The sequence below is a fragment of the Chiloscyllium punctatum genome, chromosome 49, assembly GCF_047496795.1.
Source record: "Chiloscyllium punctatum isolate Juve2018m chromosome 49, sChiPun1.3, whole genome shotgun sequence".
NCBI classification, from domain to species: Eukaryota; Metazoa; Chordata; class Chondrichthyes; order Orectolobiformes; family Hemiscylliidae; genus Chiloscyllium; species Chiloscyllium punctatum.
In genome coordinates, this window is record NC_092787.1 from 27915424 (window position 1) to 27940917 (window position 25494).

Sequence of the window (25494 nt, forward strand, 5' to 3'; positions counted from 1 at the left end):
AATGTTCAACCCTTCCTTTTGCAGACTCTGTGCACGAGCTGCCCTCTGAGGAGGTCTTCAGACTTCTGCCCTGCTAGCAGGAGGAGGCTGCTAAATGGTATGATCACCTCTGCCACCATGTTGCAAGAGTTATCTGGTAGACTTGCTGCAAATATCCTTTCTCCTGGCTGGGGTCTGTCTAGTCTTGTGTGGTAGCATGATAAGACAAAGCTCTTATCTTAAACAACATGTAGTTTATTGCATGACAATAATTCGATATAATTTAATATGACATTTATTGTTACAGAGATTATCAGGATCTGAATCACTTTATTTATTTGTTCATAAGCTGTAAGCATTACTGACCAGGAGGGCCAACATTTATTACCCATCTCTAGTTACCTAAAGTGCAGCTGGGAGTCAACCACATTGCTGTAAAGACCAGGTAAAGGTGGCAGATTTCCTTCCTTAAGGGACACTGGTGAACCTTATGGGCTTTTACAACAACCAGCAATGGCTACATAATCACAATAAGGTTTTAATTCTAGACTTTATTTTATTGGATTCAAATTTCACCAACTGTTGTGGTGGGATTTGAAACCATTCCTCAAAACATAAGCCTGGGGTTCTGGATTACTAGTCCAGTGATACTGCCACTACTTTCTGGGGTTAAAATATCTCACTCCTTCAAGATCCTAGGCTGTTCTCTTCTTCAAATCCATATGGCACTTCTCATCACTAACCCTTTCAGATTTGTACACACTCATTCAACATCTACTCCTTTGGCCAGCCATTTAGTCACCTGTTCTAATAATTTGATGTGGCTCAATGTCAATGTCTGTGTGACTTATGCTTCATTGAAACGTCAGGGAACATCCTGCGGTGATAAAAGTGAAAGGTTATATTGATTCAAGATGCTGTCTTTCTCCTAGCTGAAGGATTGGAGTGAGGGAGTCTGTGCAGAAACAAGAACCATGGTGATTCTCAAGAAATGAAGAGCAAACAAGCAGTCAAAGCAGATCTAGATGCCCTTGGCACAGTTTTATTGTTATAAGAACCTTTTACAAAAAGCAGTTAACAGGAATACACCAGATTTTTAGAATAGGCCCACTGGTCAACTGTTATAAAACCAGAATATTTTCTCACGGGCAGATTGGAGTCTAAAAAATACTTTGTTACAGTCAGGACAGATTTAAATGTCTCACTTACATCATACAGATTTCTGAAACAAAATCTTTAAAAACACCGTTTATTTACAATGTCCACAGAAATGGTGATTTCACTTGAACAGCCAAATCAATGTTTACACCACGTGCTTTTAAAGGCAATCCCCACATCTCCAATTAGAAAGCTGGGGGTGCTCTCAGCACCACATTCCCCAACCCCCCTTAGGAATTTCACATTTTGAGAGATTACGTGTAAAGGCATTTTGTCTGTCCTGTTTTCATCCCTACCTCCCTCACCATACACTGTCACTCCAAAATTAGGACATTTTCCACCCTCCCTCTTTGCCCTCCACCCCCCCCGCCGCCCCCAACAAGCCCCATCCAGCTCCTTTTAGACTTCCAGCTGTGACATCCTGCTGATAATGATAGATGGAGCTGAAGACTATCCCTGTAAAGTGGCAACATTTGAATTTTGATGGGTGTGAATGAGGAAGGATATATTCAGTGCACAGGGTTGTGGGGGACTTCTTGCCAGTGTTGGTGGAGAGTGGGGGAGAATATAACCACTGCAGGGTTGGGGTTGGGGGAGGAGGGGGTACTTGATGACAGTGTTAGTGGAGAGCGGAAGTTGAGGAATACATCTGGATGTGGAACTCGCCTGCTAGTTCATCACAACCCAAACTGTTCATATTTTGCTCCCCACCCCATCCTCATCTCTCAGTATCTCCCTCCTACCCAGAATAACTTAAATGTTTTTTACTTAAAAAAACAAACATAGTGTCATTATTGAAATAAACAAACATCTTCACAGGGTGATTACAAAAACAAAACACAAGTTAAAAGCATCTCTCCTGTTATCGACCACAAGTGCTCACTTTCCTGGGTTCAATTCCAGGGGCCAAGACCACAATATCAGAATCTTCAGGATAACATGAACACAGCAACTCCCTGATAAGACTGAAAGCCACACTCGCAATGTTTTCAAAATGTGAAGTCTGCTGTAACTGATCAAGGTGTGAGCACCTTCAGAAGGCCATGCCATTCATTGTGTAGCTGGAGCACTCAACACTCTCACACCACACCCTAGAGTGTATGCAGCCAAAAGGGTGATTAACAGTGTGTACTGGTGAATGTGTGAGAGAGCAAGAGTCTATGAAGTATGCACACACAATTGCATGTGAATGTGTGTGTGAGTGATTGAGTGGGTGTGTGATTAGAGAGGGAGTGAGTGAATGTGAGTGAGGGATTGAATGAATAAGTGAGTGACTGAGTAAGGGACAGAGTGAGGTAGTGAATGTAAGTGAGTGAATGAGTATGATTGATTGAGCAAGTGATTGAGTGAGTGTTGGTGTGAGAATCTGGGGTTGACATGTTTACATGGTTCATTTTTACTCCCTCCTGCGAAGATTCAGAACTCGCATAAATATAAGTCACACTATTTTATACATTAATTATTAGCAACAAATTATTTGGCTAAAAACCAATTGACACAAATATCAGCGATATAATTTTTTGTTTTAAAATGAATTGTCAGATTTCTACACAAGCTACAGTCTCTAACTGCCCAGGTTTGTGAAGGAGATCAGCAAACACATGACAATTGGCCAACTCTTCAATACCAACAGATAAAACCCATTGACACTTTTAAATAAAGAATGCAGTAAAACATAAAGTACATAAATAAATTAAACAAAAAGCAAAGAATAAAAATTTATCCCATCCTCATTTGCTTCAAACTGGAGCAGGAACTGGACAAACATCTTCTTAAAGTCCAATTGAAGGCTCTCCCACTGTCCCAATACAAGTCTCTGTCATTGTCACCGGGGAAGAGGGAGGCTGGATATTGGGGGGAAAGAGGATGGAGTTGGGGATGAAAGAGGGATTCACTTGAAGACCTGGTCAGAGAGATGTCCCATTTGGGAGTGCATGCTGGTTGGAGGACTGGAGATACCTTCTGACCAATCTGACATATTGGAATGCGGCGAGGAGCTGGACCATTGGTCAGGGGACTCTGGGGAGGGGGTGAGGAAAGGGTGGTCAGCCAATGGGAAGGGGTGGTTTGGCGTGTTGTCCATAGAGGAGTAGCCCCCGTGCTGAGAGGGGGGAGTCAGGAACTGGGTGGTGGCCATTGACTGACTCATGGAGGTTGGCATTGACGTCTGGACCAGCTGGGTCTCCTGAGCTGAAACCATGTGCATAGGGAGGTTGTTTGCCCCCATTGGGGACAGATCATTCTGTCGTGAATCACCATTGCAGTAGCTTTGACTCGTGGGGTGAGCATTTCCAGTGGGCATGTTATTGAGGGGCTGCATGGCCTGCGATTGCTGCTGTATCAGATGGGGTTGGGATAGCCTGGTGGTGTTGGCCAGACCCTGGTAGCTGATGATCGGAGATAAGGCGGTGTTAGGGAGTCCACTGTGTAAGGAGGTCATCATCCCATGCTGGTTCTGCTGGAGTCTGCCGGCTTGGGACTGGACTGGGTTCCTCAAGGCACTGTAAACATTTTGCTGCATTCCGGCCTGCATCCTAGCCAGCCAGTCACATTGGCCGCTCACAGTCCCAGCCCCTCCCAGTTTCATGCCCATTGAAGTGTTGCCCAGAGCCTGCCCATTGGAGCTGGGCATATGAGAGAGGCGAGGAGCCACTGATTCGAAGACCATCCTGTTGGACCCACTCAGAGCCATCTCCTGCTTACTGCCCATGCTCAGGTGGCCCAGGTTTAGCTGCCCATCACCAGCTAGTCCTTGCAAATGGTTGAGCTGGATAGTGGGTGACTGCTGGAAGGGGGATGTCAAGAGAGGAGGAGAGGCCACGTCCGAGAGGTAGGTGTGAGAAGATTCCAGGGAATCAACAGGAGACAGGACAGCTGGATTGTCCAACAGGCTTCCCTTCCCGTCCTGAGATTTCTTCCTCTTTGCCTTGGCCTCTTTGGAGTCCTTGCCACTCCCAGCCTTGGCACTGTTCTTCCGGGTCTTCTTGCCATGGCTGGCCGGTTTAAGGTTGGCCACGTAGCCATTGGGTGAGCAGATTGTCGGGGAGAGGGTGGTGGCATTGGGGCCCATTGACACCTGAGGACTCCTCACCAGGTTATACTCATCCAGCAACCTCACGATATCATGATGCATGCGGTCCTGAGCAATGTCACGGGGCAATCGGTCCATGTGGTCAGTGATTTCACGGTTCGCAAAGTGCTCAAGCAGGAGCTTGCCCGTCTCGTAACTCCCTTCCCGAGCTGCCAGAAACAGTGGGGTCTCTTCCTGAGTGGGGATAGAGAAACAGAGATTAACACAGCTCAGCACTAGAAGATTCTGGAAAGTCAAAACCACAAATTCCCATCCTGACGCCACGTGTAATGGTAAATAATACAGCGTGGGAGACATTTAGCTCATTGTGTCTGTGCCAAAGCTTTGAAAGAGTTATCCGGTTAGTTATTGCTGTCTTGGCATTACCCCTTACATTTTTCCAATTTCTTTAGAAAGTTCCCATTGAATCGGATTCCTGTCCTCCTCTCCCTCTGGTTCTTTTGCCGATTATTCTGAACATCCTGTGTCACCCATCTATCTCTACTCCCTGCTGCTCACCTCCCCATCCACCCTGTGTCTGCATAGCTCCGACTTACCTTGTTGTCCTGCATGTCCTTATTGGCTCCATTTTTCAAAAGGACCAATGTTGCCTCCACGTTATTGACAGCAGCAGCCCAGTGCAAAGCAGATTTCCCTGGAAAGAGAAGACTGTTCTTCAATATCAGCAACCTTGGAGTTGACTCCAGGTTCAGTTTGTGTACCCCGACAATCTGTCACTTAAACAGTGAACCCACGCTCTGCATTCAATCGCTGGCTCCCTGACCCCAACAGTCTACCTCCAATAAGTGACCCTTGACCCCATTAATCAACCTCCAATTATGACCTTTGATCCCAACAATCTATCTTTAATCAGTGACTCCTGATCCTAACAACATGCCTTTGATCACTGACACTTGGATGTAACAATTCACCTGAAAATAGTGACCCCTGACCTCAACTATCCAACTCCAAATCAGTGAGCCCTGCCAATACATTTGTTCCAATGACAGGCCCCTCTAGAATCCTGCTATATTCCTATTTGGTGATGTGAGTTCCATACCAAAGTCATCCACGGCATTGACGTCAGCATGGCAGTTCACCAGCTCCTCCACCATTCCCTCCACAGCCAACCGTGCAGCCAGGATTAATGGTGTGGTTCCGTCATGCATTCGCGCATCCAAATCCGTGGCTCTGTTCCGGATCAAGATCTGCCAAGTAGACAATAAAACATGGGTCAGTATCAGCGGGGGAGAGTACAGAGAGTGTGGAGGAATAATTGGAGGCTATTCTGCATCTTGAGACTGTTTCCCATTCAACTATCTAATTCAACATCAACCTGGTGACATTTTGGTGAAACCAGTAGCAGAGCTGATGGTTTTGGGGGAAATTGATAACGAAGGTGATGGTTTTAGGGGAAATTGGCTTGGAGGTGGTGGGTTTTTGGGAAATCGGCAGTGAAGGTGATGATTTTTGGTGAAATCGGTAACAGAAGTGATTGTTTTGGGTAAAATTGATAGTGGAGGTGAAATTTGGTGCAATTGATCCTGTAGATGGCTGTTTTTCAGCAAGTTGGTGGGGAAAGTGATGGTTTTTGGTGAAATCGGCAAAGGAGGTGATTGCTTTTGGTGAGTCAGATGTGTAGGTGATCATTTTTAGTGAGTCAATTGTGGGAATGGTTGTTTTTGGTGAGATTGGTAATGGCGGTGAATGTTTTGGGCAAAATTAGTCACAGGAGTGATGGCTTTTGGTGAAATCAGTAACAGAGGTGATGGTCTTACCTGGAAAACTCCCTGGGCATCAGCAGCAACTGCAGCGTGCAGAGGGGTCCTGCCCATATTGTCTTGTATGTTGGCATCTGCACTTGATTCTAGGAGGCGTTTGGCTGCGTCGGAACGGGCATAGCGTGCAGCCAAATGCAGGGCAGTCTCACCCGTCCGGTCAGTCTGGTTGTGGAGCTTGGCCCCCTGGTAAATGAAGTCGGAGATGAGATTCCCGGAAGCATCATCTACTTCCTCTTCACTGTTCGCTGTCTCCAGACCCCCTCCACTACACGAGGCGATCATCAGGGGGGTGAACCCATCTGGGAGGCAAATTGGCAGGAGAACATCAATTGTTAGTAATAAGTGGATATCAGGTAATGGTAACCTCAGCCTCCTCCCCATAACTCTAACGCACACCAAGCTCCCAAAAACCTGAATCCCTCACTCCAACCTCTGAACACTTCACCTCTCCTCTCTCAACTCACTCTACACCCCATCACCAAACCCTCACCCTCAACTCCCAATCCCCACTCCAACCCCATACCTTCATCCTCAACCCCAAACTATCACCCTCAACCCAAACCTTCACCATTAACCCCAAACCATCACCCACAAACCCAAACCTCCACTCCCAAAACCATATACAAACATAGAAAATAGAAACGAGAGTAGGCCATTCAGCCCTTTGAGTGTACTCCTCCATTCATTATGATCCTGGCTGATCATCCAACTCATTCAACTGTTCCCACATTCCCCCCATATCCTTTGATCTCTTTAGCCCCAAGTGCTACATCCAACACCTTCTTGAATTCTTCCATTATTTTGACACTGACTGTTTTCTGTTGTAATGAATTCCACAGGCTGAATGATAACATTTCTCATCTCAGTCCTAAAAGGCTTGCCCCATATGATTAAACTATGTCCCCTGGTTCTGGGCTCCCCTCACAATTAAGAATATCCATCCTGCATCTAACCTGTCTCATCTTATATTTTGCCCCAAATCCTGATCCCCACCCCAAGTCCTTGGCCATTCCTGAAAAACCAATATTTACTGAGTGTTACAGGGTTGTATTATAGAACATATATAAATTTTATGATGCTCTCTATTTGGTGTGTTCATATATTTATAGTACTTGGCCCAGAAACTTACCTGGGCCTCTGACATTGACGTCCATACAGTCAGACTCAGTCTCTCCCTGAGGAGGTGTAGGGGCCATGGTGGGCAGTCGGAGATCAGCAGCGTCCAGGTGTTGCTGTGTCCATTGCCTGTGGTCAGTGTGCTCCTCACGGTTCACCAAAATCACTTGCTCTTCGAACTGTGTAGGATCACAAACAGAAACTACATCATCAGACAGGGAGAAAGGCAGGGGAGGGGGAGGAAGAGGAAAAGAGAAGGAGGGGGAGAGAGGCAGGGATGTGGGAGAGAGGCAGGAGAGGGGAGGGCAAGGGGGAGAGATGGGAGAGGGCAGGAGATGGAGAGAGGCAAGGAGATGGGGAAGAGAGAGAGAGACAGGGAGGGAGAGATGGTGGTGGAATGAGAGAGACGGTGACAAGAGAGGGTGACAGGGGAGAGAGGCAGTGGTGGGAGAGGATGACAGGGGAGAGAGATGGGGGAGTGAGATGGTGAGGGAGGAGAGCAGCAGAGGGAGAGGGAGGGAGGCAGTGGGAGGGAGAAAGGAGTTGGTGAGCAGGTGCCACAGAGAGGGCTGGGTCATTCAATGGTTCTGAGAAAGAAGAGGTTAGAAAAGACCATATGAGACAGGATCCCATACCTTGAATCTCTTGGTGTCGGCCGACCTGTCATCACCCCAGTGCTCATTTTGGTTGTCATCCATGAGTGCTCCATCAGAAACATTCTTCAAAGGCCTGTCAACAGTTCAGATGAGGAATGAGTGACCACCAGCCTCGTCTGGTTTCCTCAACAGGAGGAACAGCTAGAACCTACCAAACTGTTCAGGAAGGAAAGCTTCAAACTGAGCAGGAAGAAGCATCAGCCAGTGTTATACAGACACAGGTGGGGGACAGATACTGGGAAGAGAGGTGGGGGGAGCAGGTGGACTGGGATAGGTGATGGAGAGAGAGGTGGGGGAGAACTGGAGGAATAGGGAGATGGGGCTGGAGGATGGGGGGTTAGGGAAGGAAGTTGTACGTGAGCGAGAAAGAGTCTGAATAGGTTAATAATTGATGGAGTGCTGTATGGTGACGATGTGATGAGGACACTGAGAGTAAAGAAGGAGTTATGAGGAATTCTCAAGCTCAGAAGCTTCTTGCATTTTCTGTACTAATATGGTGATATTCAAGTTCTGTATAAACAGTCCGTGTATGACAAACATCTTATTGTTCACACTACAAGACCTTCCTAGTTAGACCAGAAAGCCACTCGATCACATCAGGCTTGAAGGAATCCACACAACAGAATATCTGGAAGTGAGGTAAGGGGAAAGGAAGACAGGAGCGAAATAGACAGAAGGGAAGAAGAGAGGGGGGAAAAAAGGAAGGAAGCTAGAAGAGACGGGCAAAAGAAAAGCGAAAGTGTGAGGAGAAAGGAAAAGATAGGGAGGAACTAGTGGGGGGGAGTGAGACATGGTGAGATACAGAGAAAGAGATAAATTGTGTTGTACACAGGAGAGTGAGGAGAGGTGAGTGTGTAAATCGTTCCTGAATATCTGTGCACGTGAAAAAGCGAGAACTAATAATTTACCCTTAGAATTGACATTTCAAAATCCTATTAGGAGTGAAAGAAAGTGACGAGGGAGCTCCAAGTGACTGAGTTAGCAGTTGTGTCAACAACTGAAGAATAAATTGAATAGTAATCAAATAGTTACAAGTCAAACTTGTGACCAATGAAAGCTCGGAATTTCAACTGAAAATTTAATTTACTAAATACAAAGGCTAGGAAATCATATTTTTTTCGATAAGTCACTGGTTAGGTCTTAGCAGAGTGCCTAATTCTGACTTTGAGGCTTTGGGAGCAGGTGTGGGAGCAAGTTACTGTGATAGCCCAGGGATGAGGGAATTGAATGATGTGGAGAGATTGGAGTTGCTGGAATTGTTCTCCTTCAAGCAGGGAAAGTTAAGGAAGAGATTTAATTGAGTTGATCAAAATCAGGAAGAGAGAAACAAAACAAAAAATGCTGGAAAAACTCAACAGGTCTATCAATATCTGCAGAGAAAAGTCAGAGTTAACGTTTCAGATCCAATGATCTTTCTTCAAAACAGAATCCAGAAAAGGTTTGATTGAGTCAATGAGAAGAATGTGTTTCCGGGGCAGGAGGGTCAGTGACCACAGAGACACAGATTGAAAGGAATCAATAATTGCACCATAGAGCATGAGGTGGATTTCTTTTTGGCACAATGAGTTGCTGTGACCTGGGACATACTGCCTGACAGGGCAGTGGGAGCAGATTTAACAGGAACTTCCCAAAGAGAATTGGAAAAATACCTGAGAAGGAGAAAACAGCAGATTACTGGGAAATGGCAAGGACAGTTGTAAAATTGGATAGAATCATCAAAGAGATGGGATCGGCATGGTGGACCAAACAGCCTTCTTCTAAGCTATATGAATCTATGAGGAAAAAAAATGGTTAAGTCGTAAATATGGGTTTATTTAAGGAAGTGACAATTGGCATGGGCAAGGGAAATGCAGTGGATGTGGACATCAAGAAGCCTTTGACAAAATGCTGCCTAACAGTCTATTGGAAAAAGTTAAGGGATGTGGAGTTAGGAGGAGAAAGTTGCATTTCAAAACTGCTTAGAAAGGATGTGAGGGTTTACGGAGCTTTCTCAAATTGGTCGGAAGTGGGAGTCAGTGTCCAAATATTCAAATAAGAGTCAAAGAGGGGGAAAATAGAGTTATGTGAGAGCAAAAGGCTATCAGCTTCGGTAAGATGGGGCAATAGGTAAGGTAGTACATTTTCCTTTAGAAAGTGTGAATTATAACTTGAATTGGATAGAGCTTATGATTTGGGGAAGCATCAGATGCAGTAGAATTTAATATGTGAGCAGCATGTTCTGTGAAACAGAAAGATAGAAATTGAATCTGAAGATGCAGTTAATGGGATGTACAAAATGAGATGGAAAATGTGAGGCTATACACTTTGGTAGCAAGAACTGAGGCATAGACTATTTTCTGAATGGGAAAAGGTTTCTGGAATCTGAAGCACAAAGAGACCTTAGGAGTCCTAGATTAAGATTCTCTTAATGTTAACCATAAGACATTGAGCAGAAATTAGGCCATTCAGCCCATAGAGTCTGCTCCACCATTAAATCATAAGTTTCTCAATCCCATTCTCCTGCTTTCTCCCTCATAACCCTTGACCTCCTTGGTACTCAAGAACCTATCTTACCTCAGTCTTAAATAAACTCAATGACCTGGCCTCCACAGCCTTCTGTCGCAATGAATTCCATCAATTCACCAATCTCTGGCTGAAGAAGTTTCTCCTTATCTCCACTCTAAAAGGCTTTCCCCTTTACTCTAAGGCTATGTCCGAGAGTCCTTGTCTGTCCTACCAATGGAAACATCTTCCCAACATCTACTCTGTTCAGGCCATTCAGTATTCTGTAAGTTTCAATTGGATCCCTCCTCATCCTTCTAAACTCCATCGAGTATAAACCCAGAGTCCTCAAACATTCCTCATATGTTAAGCTTTTCACTTCTGGGACCATTCTCATGAACCTCCTCTGAACACGCTCCAGGGCAGTACATCCTGCCTGAGGTATTGGGCCCAAACCTGTGCCCAGAAGTCCAAATGTGGTCTGACCAGAGCCTTATCAAGCCTCCAAAGTACATCTCTTTTATATTCAAGACCTTTCAAAATAAATGCCATCATTGCATTTGCCTTCCTAACTACTGATTCAACCAGCAAGTTTACCTTAACAGAATTCTGGAAGAGAACTCCCAAGTCTCTTTGTACTTCAGACTTCTGAATTTTCTCCCCATTTAGAAAATAGTCCATGCCTTTATTCTTCCGGCCAAAGTGCATGACCTCACACATTCCCACATTGTATTCCACCTGCCACTTCCTTGCCCACTCTCCTAACCAGTCCAAATCCTTCTGCATCCTCCCCGCCTCCTCAGTGCTACTTGTTCCTCAACCTATCTTTGTGTCACCTGCAAACTTTGCCAGAATGCCTTCAGTTCCTTCATGTAGATTGTTAATGTGGAACATGAGAAGTTGTTGTCCCAACACTGACCTTGTGGAACACCACTTGTCACCGACTGCCTTCTTGAGAAGGACCCTTTTATCCCCACTCTCTGCTTTCTGCCAGATAGTCAAGCTCCTATCCATGCTAGCACCTTACCTCTGATACCATGGGCCCTTATTTTGCTCAGCAGCCTCCTGTGCAGCACCTTATCAAAGGCCTTCTTGAAGTCCAGGTAGATAACATCCATTAGCTCTCCTTGGTCTAACCTGTTACTTCCTCAAAGAATTCTAGCAGATTTGTCAGGCATGACCTCCCTTGATGAAACCATGCTGACTTTGCCCTATTTTACTATACACTTCCAAGTATTCAGAAATCTTATTCTTCACAATAGATTCCAGGATCTTACCCATGACCGAGGTTAGGCTAATCGTTCTGTAATTTTCCATCTTTTGTCTTATTCCCTTTTTAAACATGGGTGTCACATTAGTGATTTTCCAGTCCTTTCTGATTCTAGCAATTCCCAAAAGATCATCACTAACGCCTCCACTATCTCTTCAGCTATCTCCCTTAGAACTCTGGGATATAGTCCATCTGGTCAAGGTGATTAATCCACCTTCAGGCCATTCAGTTTTCTAGCACCTTCTCTTTGATGATGGCCTCCATATTCAGCTCTGCCCTCTCACTCTCTTGAATTTTTAATATGCAGGTTCAGTTGGCAGTTGGGAAGACAAATGCAATGTTACCGTTCATTTCAAGAGGGCTAGAATATATGATCTGGAATGTACTGCTGAGGCTGTAAAAGGCTCTGGTCAGACCACATCTGAAATATTGTGAGCAGTTTTGGGCTCAGTTTCTAAGGATGGATATATTGGCATTGGAGGGGATCTAGAGGAGGTTTACAAGAATGATCCCAAGGATGATTTGGAGATGCCGGTGTTGGACTGGGGTGTACAAAGTGAAAAATCACACAACACCAGGTTATAGTCCAACAGGTTTAATCGGAAGCACACTAGCTTTCGGAGCGACGTTCCTTCATCAGGTGATTGTCAAGGATGAAGGGCTTGTCATATGAAGAGCAGTTGAGGACTCTCAGTCTGTACTCAGTGGGGTTTAGAAGGATGAAGGAGAATCACATTGAAACTTACAGAATACTGAGGGGCGTGGACATGGAGAAGATGTTTCCACTAGTAGGAGAGATAAGGATCTGAGGGCACAGCCTCAGAATGAAGGGGTAACCCTTTAGAACTGACATGAGGAGGAATTTCTTCAGCCAGATGGTGGTGAATCTGTGGAACTCATTGCTACAAATGACTGTGGAGGCCAAGTCTTTGAGTGTACTTAAGACAGAGATAGATAGGTTCCTGATTAGTAAAGAGAACAAGGGTTATTGAGGGAAGGCTGGAGATGGAGTAGACAAACATACAGGCCTGATTAAATGGTGGAGCAGCCCCGATGGGCCAAATGGCATTATTCTGCTCCTAGGCCTTATGGTCTTCTGATCTTATGGTAAGTCTACATAAACCTAAGGAAGTCCACAGTGAATGGACTATGTATAATATTGGTCTCCATTGGACAGCTATATTGAGGTTTCTCAATTTCAAATTCACCATGAAACTGCCCAGTCTGAGAAAAGACAAAAGATAGAGCTGGAAAATTCCAGCTGACTTCATTAGATCAGAGGACATTTAGGGGCTAACTGAATTAAGATCTTTAACATTATTAAGAGACGGGAAATGTCGTAACTGTTTGCTTTCACTGAGTGCAAGATCTTGAATCAGGGACACAGGCAGAGGATTACATTGGAAATTAGGACATAGGTTGAGGAAACTCCTCAGAGGAGGAGATTGTGAGGGTTTTACATTCAAAGTTAGTGATGGAAGCAAAATTCAGGTCAACATTTAAGATAAAGGAAAACAGAGCAGCTCCCTGGAATTGGATATTATTAATGTACAGGATAAACACCAACACAGACCAGATGAACTGAATAACCTCTTTGAGTATAAATCTGTATGGCGAGAGATTGAGCTGGTTAAAGACAATGATAGGCCCTAAGTGAAAGGCTGACCATGTGCAAGTGTGAGCGAGATGGGGAACAGAGAGAAAACAAAGGCACAAACTGCATTAACAGAAAATGGAGGAGAGTGACAACAGAGAAATAAGGGGAGGAAAACCTAGACACAAATCTGGACAGAAAAAGAGAGACACACACCTGGACAGAGAGAGACCCCCGGACAGAGAGAGGATAAACACATATACAACTGAGTACAGAGACACTGAGAGATAGGATATGACTGTAAAATAGAATGACATTAATTTTCATCTCACTACGTGGCCATTTGACCAACTGGTATAGAGCAAGGGAAGGGTAAGTGCTATTGAATGGTATCTGCCTTGCTAAGGTTCAAAGCTCAAGGGACAGAGAAGGTCACTGTAGTCACACACTCGGACATTAAATAGAGAGGTTACAACCCATCCAAGGTATAGTGACACACTCAATGGAAACACCCCTCCTCAGACACAGACAGACACTCATACACACTCTCACACACACACACTCAAACATTGACTCTCCAGTCTGGGCAGCTGATAAATAACAAATAGCAAATGGTTAATGCCTGACTTACTTCAACCCAACCGAATCCTCGCCCACCGGCTCCCGGCGTTTCTTCTTGCTGCTCTCTGTCACCTTAAAACCTTCGGGGAACCAGAGCTGTCCATGCTCTCGATGTCGTTTCCGAGACACCAGCACCCCCATCCCAATGAAGGCCAGAAATATGAGCACAGACACCACAACGTACATGGGATACAGGTTATCGTCATGAATAGTCACAATTCCTTCACCTGGAGAGAGTGCAGGAGGAGAAAATGATCAAAACAGACTGGGAACAGAGAGAAGGGAGAGGAAGAGAGGGAGGGGAGAGAGAGATGGGGGAGGGAGAAGCAAAGAAGACAAAGGAATGAGAGAAAAAAAAGAGGAGTGAAAGGAGAAAGAGGGAGGAAAAGGCGAAAGGAGAGAGATGAGCAAAGGAGAGAGAGAAGAAGAGGAGGGAGAGGGGAAAGAGTGCAAAGGGAGGGGAGAGAGAAAATGGAGCGAGAAAGAGGACAGAAGGAGAGAGAGAGACAGAAGACAGAGAGAAGAAGAGCAAGAGGGAGAGAGAGGAAAAGGGAGAGAGAAAGAGAGTAGGAAAGAAAGAGAGAGGAGGAGGACAGACAGAGAGAAAGGGAATAGAAGAGACAGAAAGAGATAGACAGGAAGAAATGAAAAGTGAGAAGGAGGAGGGAAGATAAAGGGAAGGAGAGGGAGAGACAGATGAGAAAGAGAGGTTGAGAAGGAGAAGGAGAGACAGACCACAAGCAGTATGTGCAGAGTAATAAACTGCGAGGGTTCCATTTTATACAGAGGCATGAAGAGAAATTAGAATTCAGTCAGTGTGATAAACTCTCTGAACAAGGTCAGTTAAATGATGGGTAATCAGAATTGCAAAAAATATAAACGAAAGAAAGAAAAATGTCCCAAAACGGTGCTAGGGGTTTGTTTGTATTTTCCTTCTTTCGACTTGAAGAAAGTCGAACTCTTGTCTCGCTCACGAAGGGAAAGGATTTAGCAATCATCAAATTAGCACAGCAGGATTAATCTGTCAAAATCTCAGGAATTACAGACTGATCCTAACTACAAAGATATCAAATTCTCATCCACTCCGATCAATTCCTTCTTTTTTTGCCTTAATGATTTGGCAGCTGATAAGTCAGACCAGAGGTACCCTTTGAGAGGTGGTTAATTAGTCTGACAGACAATGTGTGCTTTCTTTTCCTGCACCACATCCTCTGAAGGTAGGGGGACATGTTAGAGTCTTACACTTACTCTCCACAGTCTCAATGTTGTATGGTAGCTGGAGGCTGCCTTGGGAAGCCATGGCACCCAGGAAAGCTGCCACATCTGTTGTACTGGCGAAACAGTCAGAGAAAGCCTGGTAACACTGTCGATTATCGATTTCCAGGTGAACAATCGACCTAGCCAAGGAAAAATACAAACAGTCTACATTTATATAGTGCCTTCGTTGCCTCAGGTTATCCCAGAGTGCCTCACAGTCAATACACAATCCAATCAACTCATTTTCATGTAGGAAAGGTGACTGCCTATTTGTACCCAGCCAGATCTCTCAAACTGTGGTGTGACAATGATCCAATAATGTCTGTTGGTGGAGAGATGAATATTAGGCCCAGGGGACCCAGGAAAGCTCTTCTTCTTTTACATCACCCCCTCACCTAGAATCCCTCATGTGCAGACAGAGGCCATTTGGCCCTACAAGTCTGCCCCACCCCCTCACCCTTTCCCCAAATGGAACTGAATCCAAGTTCCTGGCACTGTGAGGCAGCAGTGCTAACTGCTGAGCCACCATGTCACCTCAATATTTCTACAAAATAGTGACTATGGTTTTTTTTAATGGATACTGGGCAGAAGCTGTCTTTCCTCACCCTTTGACCTCTTGCCGGTCCAATTCCCTGCGGCTCCGAGGGGACACCAGTGCATAGAGCGAGCGTTTGACATGACTCAATGCGTCAATGACTCGGTCACTGGCCTCTGCCATTGACCTCTTCACATGGTGTCTGTGCAGCTGCTCCTTGTTCCCATAGTAAGGGTAAACCATCATGTCGCCATTGGGGTGCCTCTTAAACTTGACGTTGGTGTGCAGGATGTGGCTGAGCTCACGGAGGAACCCCACCGAGTCATTCAGCAGTTGTTCAGGAGGCACCAGGACAATGAGGAGCAGTGTTCCCTCTGCCAGCTTCTGTGGCTTGTCGTTGGCACAATCCAGACCATCCCATCCACACTCGATATTATTACAGCCCTGGTCGCAGTGGCCATCGTCATAGTGATCTTTGCAGTACTGGTCATACAGGGGACTTTGCAATGCAGGGAGAGAGGGAAAAGTCCGTTAATCAGTGTCCGGGACACAGTGATAGTCCATCATACCCTTTCCCAGAATATCACCACACTGCCTCCCATCTCTATCCATCCTCAAAATTCTTTTCCTGCACCATCACTCCAGCGGTCCCTCCCATGCACATTTTTGTTTTCTTTCTATTGCTTGATCTGTCCTTCCTTCATATCTTTCCCTTTGTGTCTGTATTTCTCTCTCTTCCTCCCCTCCATGCCTTCCTTCTAGCAAGGTCAGAGGTCACCGGTAGTCATATCCTGGGCAGATCCTCTTGCCCCTCACAACTGCCCACTTGCCCTCTCAGTGGACACAGATATCAGTATAACTCCTGCAAACCAAACCCTCTCCTTGCTGCCCTCTCCCCTGCCTCTTTCCCTCCCCTCTGTACCGCTCCTATCCTCTCGTTTCTCTGCTCCTCCCCGACCCTCATTTTCTCTCCACCTCCCTGTCCATGTCTCTCCTCCTGCCTCTCCACTGTTTCCCCCCCTCCATGCCCCTGTGGCCCACTCAGGGACTCACTTGCACTGGGACTCGATGCTCTGACAGTCAAAACCATCATACAGGCAACCCACATTGTTGCAGTGTTTATCGCATTTCCCATCTCCAAAGTAACGCCAGCATTGCAGAGCATGTGAGCAATTCTTCCAGGGATCATTGAAGTTGAGGGAGCAATCTCCACCATCCCAGTCGCAGGCGTGAGTGTTACAGTGAGCCTCACACACCCGGTTTTTGGCAAGCTGCACACACTCGGGTTTATCACAGCCTTGCTCAATGTTCGGGGGAAACGTGATATTCCGTCCATTTCCTCCTTCAAACTCATAATCTAGGATGAAGCACTGCAGCCCATTGAAGAGGCGAGGACAATGGCAGCGGTAAAAAGGCTCAGTGGGTACACTCTCGCATGTGCCCCCATTGTAACATGGGTTGGACTTGCACGGGTTCCTGGTGGGCAGCTGGCAGTCCACCCCGCCTTGTCCCAGGGGGCAGGCACAGCGGGGAGAACCCCCCTGCGTCAGTACACACGTTCCCCCATTATGGCACTGCAGATTACCACAGACACTGGCCTGATTCTCACAGGATGCTCCCTCATAACCCTGCGGGGGAGAGAAAAAGAGAGTGTGAGAGGAAGAGAGAAAGTGAAGAAGTGAGAGAAAGAGAGATTGAGAGGGAAGAGAGAGAGGGAGTGAGAGAGTAAAGGAGAGAAAGACAGAGATAGGGATTGAAGGGGAGAGAGAGTGCAAGGCAGCATGCAAGACAGAGCGCCAGAGAGAAAGTGAGAGATGAAGAGAGATTCAAAGTGAGAGACTGAGAGAGTGAGAGACAGATTGAGGGGAGAGTGAGAGAGATAGAGAGACAGAATGAGAGAAGTAAAAGCAAGGGAATGAGTGAGATAGAATGAGGGATAAAGAAAATGTGAGTGAGAATGAGATTGAAGAAGGGTGAGTGAGAGAAAGAGTGAGAAGCAGAGAGCATGAGAGGTAGAGAGAGTTAGATGGGAGACAGAATGTGAGTAAGTGAGAGAGAGAGATGGAGAGAGATGGAGAGAGGGAGAGAGAGCGCGAGGGGCATAGAGCAATGAGAGAGTGTGAAGGAGGAAAAAACGAGAATGAGAGACAAAGACAGAGAGTGAAAGAGAAAGAAAATGAGCGTGACAGAGTGAGCAGGGAGAGATTGTGAACGTATGAGTGAGAGCGATTAATGGAGGCAGAAAGACAGTACATGAGAGATGGGATAGTGTGTGTGATGGGACAAAGAAAAAAACAAGACAGAATGTCAGAGAATCTCAGAACATGAGAGATAGAGAATGTGTGGGGAGAGTAATAAAGCAAGACTGTGACATTAATAATTAATAATTAGAATGAATTGTAATGGTTTGTATATCTACAGTAAGGAGTCTGCAATAGAACTTGTAAACAGGGGTTAGGAGTGGTCAGGTCATAGCTGTGTGAGAGAGACAGAGGAGGTGAGCATACTGCGAGGAAGGTGGAGGTGAGGCTCACCAAGGGGCAGCGACAGATGAAGCCGTGAACTGTGTTCCCAGCGACAGAGCATGTCCCGCCATTTCGACATGGCCGGTCCTTACAGCTGTCAATAATCCGGTCACATCGGAGCCCTGGAGAATAACACACATTGAGTTCAATTAGCTCTCAGGAAGCACCCAGTGTCAGCCCCATCCCATCGCCCTGAACTCCCACACTCACTCCCTAAAAGTAACCCCCCACTCCATACCTACTCCCTACAAATCCCCAAATCCCTTATCCATATTGATCACCTCAAGTCTTCCCGTCTCCTCATCCACCCTCCATTCTCCCTCACCAACCCGTTCTCCCTAACCTCCACATTCTCTTTCATCTCCATTCTCCCTCACTCCCCCATTCTCCCTCATTTCCCCTCCTTTCTCACTCACTCCCCATTCTGTCTCACCTCCCCAAGTCCCATTCTCCCTCATGCCTCCCCATTCTCTTTCACACCCCACACCACCCCAATTCCTCCCCACCAACCCCCTTCACCTGTATAGCCTGGCCGGCATTCACAGTGGTAGGCGTTGATGAGTTGAACACAATTCTGGGTTCCTCGAGGGTCACATGGGTTTGACAGACACTCATTGACGTCGCCTTCACAATGTTCACCCACAAATCCCGGGGGACAGATGCAACTGTAACCTCCAACACGGTCCACACAGCGTCCCTCATTGAAACATCGAGGGTCCAGAGGCAGAGAGTCCAATTGGGGGTTACAGTCATCCAGGTTTATCTCACAGTGCACACCTAGAAGATGGGGAATGAGAGACAGGAGGGAGAGAGGCGTAAACAAGAGACAGGTGATAAAAGGGGTATAAGAGACAGGTGTAGAATGACAGACAGGTGTGGAGAACAAGAGATAGGTGGGGTGTCGAATAAGAGACAGGTGGGTGAGAGGTGGAATGCGATAGGAGGGACAGCAGAAGAATGAGACATAGGAGGGGTGAGGAGAATGAGAGACAGGTGGAAGAGAGGGAGAAACAAGAGAAAGAAGGGAGATGGGGAAAACAAGAGTCAGGAGGGAGACAGAAGGAATGAGACAGGTGGGGGAGAGAGAGGGGAACGAAACAGGACGGGGGAGAATGAGAAACAGGCGGGGGGAACGAGAGATAGGGAATGAGAGACGGGGGTGGGAAAAACAAAAGACGGGAGAAAGGAAATGAGGAACAGCAGGGAGAGGGGGGAACGAGAGACAGGATAGGAAGGATGATGGAGGAGACAGAGAAAATGTTAGGAAATGGGATGGCACCATGTGCTGCCCAAACACAAGTTGTATAAACACAATTACTGGCCACTGCCACACTCAGCTTCACTGCCAGTCATGTGGAAAAGGATTGTGTTCCAGTCAGTCTTGAAACTTAGCTTCACCTCCCCACATTCCATTCATTCCTGCCCGCTAGCATACCCTGAGTCCCACGAGGACAGGAGCACTTATAGGTGTTGATGAGGTTGATACATGTGCCCCCATTGTCACAGGGCTGGGAGAGACACTCGTTAATCTCCTCTGAGCAATTAATTCCATGATAACCAGCAACACACTGCAAGGGAGAAAGAGAGGAACATTTAAAAAAAAACATTTCAATCACAGCAACAAGAAAACTCACCAGGCACAGAATATTGTGGCAGAATCATTACTACCCCACAATAGAAATTAAAGGTGTGCATTTATGTAGAACCTGCACCTGCATCAGCTCACTCCAAAGTGCTACAAAACCAACATGCCTCTGCTGTATTTGGAAGGGAGGTTAGGATGGAACTGTACAGCACTTGGGTTAGGCCACTGCTGGAGAACTGTGTGCAGTTCTGGTCACCGCACTACAGGAAGGATGTGATTGCACTGGACAGGGTGCAGAGGCGATTTCGCCAGAATTGGGATGGAGCATTGCAGCGATGAAGAGAGGCTGGATAGGCTCAGATTGTTTTCCTCAGAGCAGAGAAGCTGGAGGAGGAACCTGATAGAGATGTATAAGACTATGAGGGGCATGAACAGCGGTTCCCCTTAGTCAAAGGGTCAATAAAAAGGGGGCATGGTTTTAAAGGCAAGAGAGGTCGAGGGGATTTGAGGAAAAACCTTTTCACTGATAGGGCATTGGGATCAGCAAACCCTTCTGGGAGGAGAGTTGAGGCAGGAAACCTCCCAACCTTTAAAAAATATTTGCATGAGCACCCAGTGTCATAACATTCAAGGCTGTGGGCAGAGTGCGGGACAGTGGGACTGGTGTAGGGAGGAGTGCAGTTTTGACAATACAGACCCAATGGGCTGACACATCCCCCTTCCCTCCGCACTGAGCCCCTCCTTCCCCACACTGACCCCTGACACTGACCTTTAACCCTGCTGACTGTCTGACCCTACCTTGCAGGAGTAGCCGCCCAGATAGTCAGTGCAGGTCGCTCCGTTCTGGCAGGGGTTGGGGGTACACTCGTCCACTTGCTCCTCACAGTAACTGCCTGTGTAGCCAGCCTGGCACCGACAATGGTGTGTGTTTCCAGCATCAATACAGATACCACTGTTCCGACACAGCTGCTCTGTGTCCAGCCCTAGAGAACCAAACAACAGGAATGACTGACCAGCACAGCCCAGAAGGGGCAAAAGGTGGGTAGTTAGAGAGTGTGTGCAGGTATCAGAGGATGAAGATTTGTGGAAGTATGAGAGGAAGTGGAGTGAGCATGGGGGAGGGGAGGCGTGTGTGTGTGTGTGTGTGTGTGTGTGTGTGTGTGTGTGTGTATAGGGAGATCAGAGGTGGGGGCGAGGTGATAAGGATGTTGGAGGGCTGTGAGCTGAGGCAGAGTGGAGGGTGTGTTGGAGGAGGTGGGATAGGGTGCAGTATGGTTAGGAGGCGGTTGGGAGGTAGGGGGAGAACCCTGGAGGGGGGAAATGAAGTTTGAAGGATGTTTGATTCTGGTGTTGGAGGGGTTTGCGGTTATCCACACTGGAGGGTACCTTGCTGTTTGGCTGCCACTTCACAGGACACACTGGGCACATCACAGTAGAGGCCAGTCCAGCTGCTCCGACATTCACATCGATAGGTGGTGCCAGTCTGCCAACAGGTTCCCCCATTCTTACAAGGGGATGAGTCACACCAACGTACTAGGTTCTGGAGGCAGAGAGCCAGAGAGAGAAAGAGAGTGAGATAGTGAACCCAATGCCTTCATAACCTCTCACCTGACTCAGCCCCAAGGTGAACTCCTGACCTTAAACCACTCTCATGCCCTCAGTGACTTGACTAGTCATCCCATTTCCCAGCTCTTAGCCCAAAGCCCTGGAGATTATCAGATGTTATCAGTGTTTCCAACTCACCCACCCTTTCGGGCAGAGAGTTCTGGACTCCTGCCACTCTCTGAGTGTCACAGTTATAGAGTCATACAGTACAGAAGAAGCCATTCAGCCAATCACTTCTGCACTGATCTATCAACACTAGTCCCACTTACCAGCACTAGGCCCATGACATTTCAAGTGCTCATCAAAGTAATTTTGAAAGGTGGTGAGGTCTCCCACCTTGGCTACCTTCCCAGGCCCCTACCATCTCCTGGGTGAAAACAGTTTTCTTCAAATCCTCTTTAAACTGCATTTCACCTTAAAATTGGCCCTAAAACTAAGGGGAATAGCTGATTTCTATTCACAGACAGCATCCTGGGGAATCTCCTCTGCATCCCCTCCAGTAAGATCATATTATTTCTATGGTGTGATGACCAGAATTGCGCACAGTACTCCTGCTCTGGCCTAACCAAAGTCCTGTTCACCTCCAACATAACCTCCCTGCTCTTGTAATCTGTACCAAGACTGACAATTGCAATTGTCCTGTAAGCCTTCTTAATTACTCTATTACCATGTCCTGTCACCTTCAGGAATCTGGGGACAAGCTCCCTAATATCCCTCTGTTCCTCTGAGCATCCTGCTTATCTACTATTCTTTGAGTACTTCCTCATCTTTTACTTCTTCCCAAGTGCATCACCTCACATTTATCAAGGTTAACCTCCATCTGCCACTAACCTGATCCTATCTGTATCCTCCTGTAACCTATCACCTTCCTCCTCACTGTCAATCATCAAGTCAATCTTTGTGTCATCAACAAACTTACCCATACTCTCTTCAATATCAAATACATTTCTCCTCGCCACTGCTTTAGTCTTCTATCTCTTTACTTAAATCTATGCCCTGGTTATTGACCCCTCCAATTATGGAGTAGCTATCCATTCTGTCTGTGCTTCTTATAATATTATACCCCTTTATCAGGTCCGTCCTGAACCTTTGATGCTCCAGGGAAATCTCCAGTCTATCTTTTGGATTCTGTAAATCTGTGCCCTCTTGTTCTTCACCTTTCACTATCAGGAATGGTTGCTCCCAATCCAGTCAGTCCAGACCGTTGTGATATTGAGAACCACCATTAAGTCCTCTCTCACCCCAGTTTACAAATAAATGGTTCTTTAATTGATAAAATGCTCCTTTGCAGATCCCAGCCTCATATGCCTCCAACTCAGGCCACTGATGTGTACTGACCAGCCTCACCCTGAGTGCTCACTCTAGGTGTGACTGTGAATACTGACCATTATCAACCCAACCCGAGCAGCACACCATATCCCATCCCAGCCCCCAAACCCCTGACAGTCAGGTTATGGTCCAGGATGTCAGGACCTGCTGGACTGGACCTCTTCTATCCATCCTCCAGCCCCACCACCAGGGGATGTGACAGCAGGAAAGAGTGTTCAGGGCTAAGTTATTTGGTGAGATTGCACAAACCTGACAGTTGAGGCCAGAGTAGCCCTGGGGACAGGTGCACTTGTAGGTGCCATAGCTGTCATGACAAGTGCCAGCATTGAGACATGGTCTGGAGTCACACTCATTGATGTTGTGTTGGCAGTAACTGCCTGTGAAACCAGTCGGACAAAGGCAGGTGAAGGTATTGATTCCATCAACACACGTCCCACCATTAAAACATGAACTGTGAAACAAACAAAAAACTCAGGTTTAATATAATGCATTCCTATAGAACATATAGCTCATAAAGAGACCATTCCACCCATCATGCCTGTACTGTCTGTCTAACCAATCAATCAGTCTCACTTCTCTGCTCTTTCTCCAAAGTCCTGCAAATCCTCCCTTTTCCAGTATTACTTCAATTCCCTTTGGAACATTCCTGTTGAATCTGCTTCCACTTCCCTCTCAAGCAGAACATTCTATAACCAACAACTCATTGCATCAAAAACATTCTCCTTCTCTCCTGCTCGGTTTCTTATACTGATTCCCTTCAATCTGTGTCCCTCTGGTCAATGACCCTCCTGCTGTTGGTACAGCTTCTCCTGATTCACTCAATCTAATCCCCTCAGGATTTTGAACACACTGTTGACCTTCAGCTGCCTGAAACCAAAGCTCTGGAATTTCCCCCGATCCACTCTCTCCTCCTTGAAAATGATCCTCAAAACAATCTGTCTGACTGAGCATTGGTCACATGTCCTCCCCTCCCTCCAACACAGCCCTACACAGTAAGCTACCTCCAAAGTGATTTCTTCCACACTCTCTCATCCAGTTACTCCATCTCTCCCTGTGCCTCTCTCTCCTCCAAACTCCCCCCAGTCACTCCTGCAAAGGCCAAACAGGTTGGGACTCTCTTCACTGGAGTTTAAGAGAATGAGAGACGATCTCATTGAAACATGTCAGATTATTAAAGGACTTGAAAGGATACATTCTGAGAGAATGTTTCCCTTCATGGAAGAGTCATAGGACCAGACAGCACAGTCTCAGAGTAAAAGGGGCACCTGACATGAGGAGGAATTTCTTCTCTCAGAAGGTTGAGTGTCCTTGGAACGCCTTGCCACAAAGAGCTGTGGGGCAGAGTCCTTGTGTATATTTAAGGATGAGATAGATTCTTGATCAATAGGTGATCCAGGGTTACAGGTTGAAATAGCTGCACAAAGGCTGGTATCCGTCACCATGTCACCTTTTATTTACATGCGCACAGTACACTGGCTGTGACCAGCTAGCTCAGTCAGTCCCTGAATCCCTGGTTTATTATGTTTTTTTTTGGAGTCAGCCCCTGAAGTAAGGAGACTTTCAATCTCTTGCTTTTTTTTCTTCTGAATCCCCTATTTATTATTTTTCTCTGATCCTCTGTTTACATCTGTCAGCGAGGGCTCCTGATTGGAGCCTAGGGTAACAACCCCAATCAAGGGTCACATTCAATGAGATCCACCTGGTTCCAATCATAATATCCCTCCCCCACTAAGTCCGGGATGCAGACCTGGTCTTCCTCTGGTGGCTTCTCCTGAGATGTTTTTGTCCCTTTGACTTAGACACAGGCAGCCTGTGCTGGATTGTAGTCTGTCTCTTGAACCTGGAGCATCTCAGGAGAGGTTTCCTCAACATTAGACAAAGCAGGAGAACCCACGGTTTCTGACAGGCTTTATGTTTTGCTCCTACCCTGATTATGAGGTAGCAGCTTTCATATGATTTACATGTTTGTTCAGGACTGCCTCACCTACCCAAACTTTGTATATCACTGGACCTGACCTGACCTCACCTCATACCCATGCAGGGCCATTTCTGAGGTTCTGGCACCAGACTTTGTCCGCTGAAGTAAGCTGTTTCTCTTGCTTAGAGAAAGCATGTGGCCAGCATTGGCATTCCTGCTGCCATTTCATCCTACCCCCAGCTCCAGGAATATCAGGTTAATTTAGTGCGGACTCTTCTCCCCATCAGAAACTCTGCTGGAGCTATCCCTGTAGTTGCGTGAGGGGTGGTCCTATAATCAAACAGGAACCAGGAAAGTTTGGTATCGAGTGAAGCTATAGGCTGCTTCTTTAAACCTGCCTTCAATGTTTGGACCATTGTTTTTGCCAGACCATTGGACAATGGACAGTATGGATCTGAGCGAACATGCCAAATGCCATTCGACTTTAGGAAATACGTGAATTCCTTGCTGGTAAACGGCATCCCATTGTCTGTGACAAATAATTCCAGGAGTCTGTGTGTCACAAATGATGTTTGCAGCTTTTCAATCGTTATCCCTGAGTTTACTGAATGAACTCTGTGCACATCCAATTTGAATAGGCACTCACAATAACCAGGAACATTCAGCCCATAAAAGGACCAGCATAGTCGACATGAAACCAAGTCCAAGGTCTTCCTAGCCATTCCCACCAACGTGGGGGAGCTGCTGGTGGTAATTTTTGTGCTTGTTTGCACTTTAGGCACTGCCCCACCAATGCAGCTATGCCAGCATCCAATCCTGGTCACCAGACATAATGTCTAGCCAACATCTTCATTTTGAAGACCCCTGCTTGTCCCTTTTGGAGATCGGCCAGTATCTGGCGGTGACAATCATTCTTGCTCCCCACAGTAATATGCCATCCTTATGGCCAGTTACATATGAATTTCCCATAATAATTCACTAACCCAAGGAAAGGCAGAGCCAGGGCACCTTTGA

At 46.5% G+C, this 25494-nt stretch overlaps 1 protein-coding gene across 1 annotated transcript in view; it reads right to left on the bottom strand.

The window, feature by feature from the left end:
• Positions 1–989: 989 nt before the first annotated feature.
• Positions 990–25494, bottom strand: part of notch1b (notch receptor 1b) — a 115710-nt gene continuing 91205 nt past the window's right edge. Inside the window, exons 19-34 of the mRNA XM_072566041.1 lie at positions 22812–23013; positions 21015–21168; positions 20427–20611; positions 19479–19611; positions 18563–18820; positions 18053–18165; positions 16572–17146; positions 15589–16017; positions 14975–15123; positions 13737–13953; positions 7740–7833; positions 7118–7283; positions 5986–6287; positions 5268–5415; positions 4765–4862; positions 990–4402 (exon numbers count right to left, since the gene is read on the bottom strand). Of these exons, the coding sequence (XP_072422142.1) occupies positions 3029–4402; positions 4765–4862; positions 5268–5415; positions 5986–6287; positions 7118–7283; positions 7740–7833; positions 13737–13953; positions 14975–15123; positions 15589–16017; positions 16572–17146; positions 18053–18165; positions 18563–18820; positions 19479–19611; positions 20427–20611; positions 21015–21168; positions 22812–23013 (4597 nt within the window). The 3' untranslated portion in view covers positions 990–3028. The remainder of the gene's footprint in view (positions 4403–4764; positions 4863–5267; positions 5416–5985; positions 6288–7117; positions 7284–7739; positions 7834–13736; positions 13954–14974; positions 15124–15588; positions 16018–16571; positions 17147–18052; positions 18166–18562; positions 18821–19478; positions 19612–20426; positions 20612–21014; positions 21169–22811; positions 23014–25494) is intronic.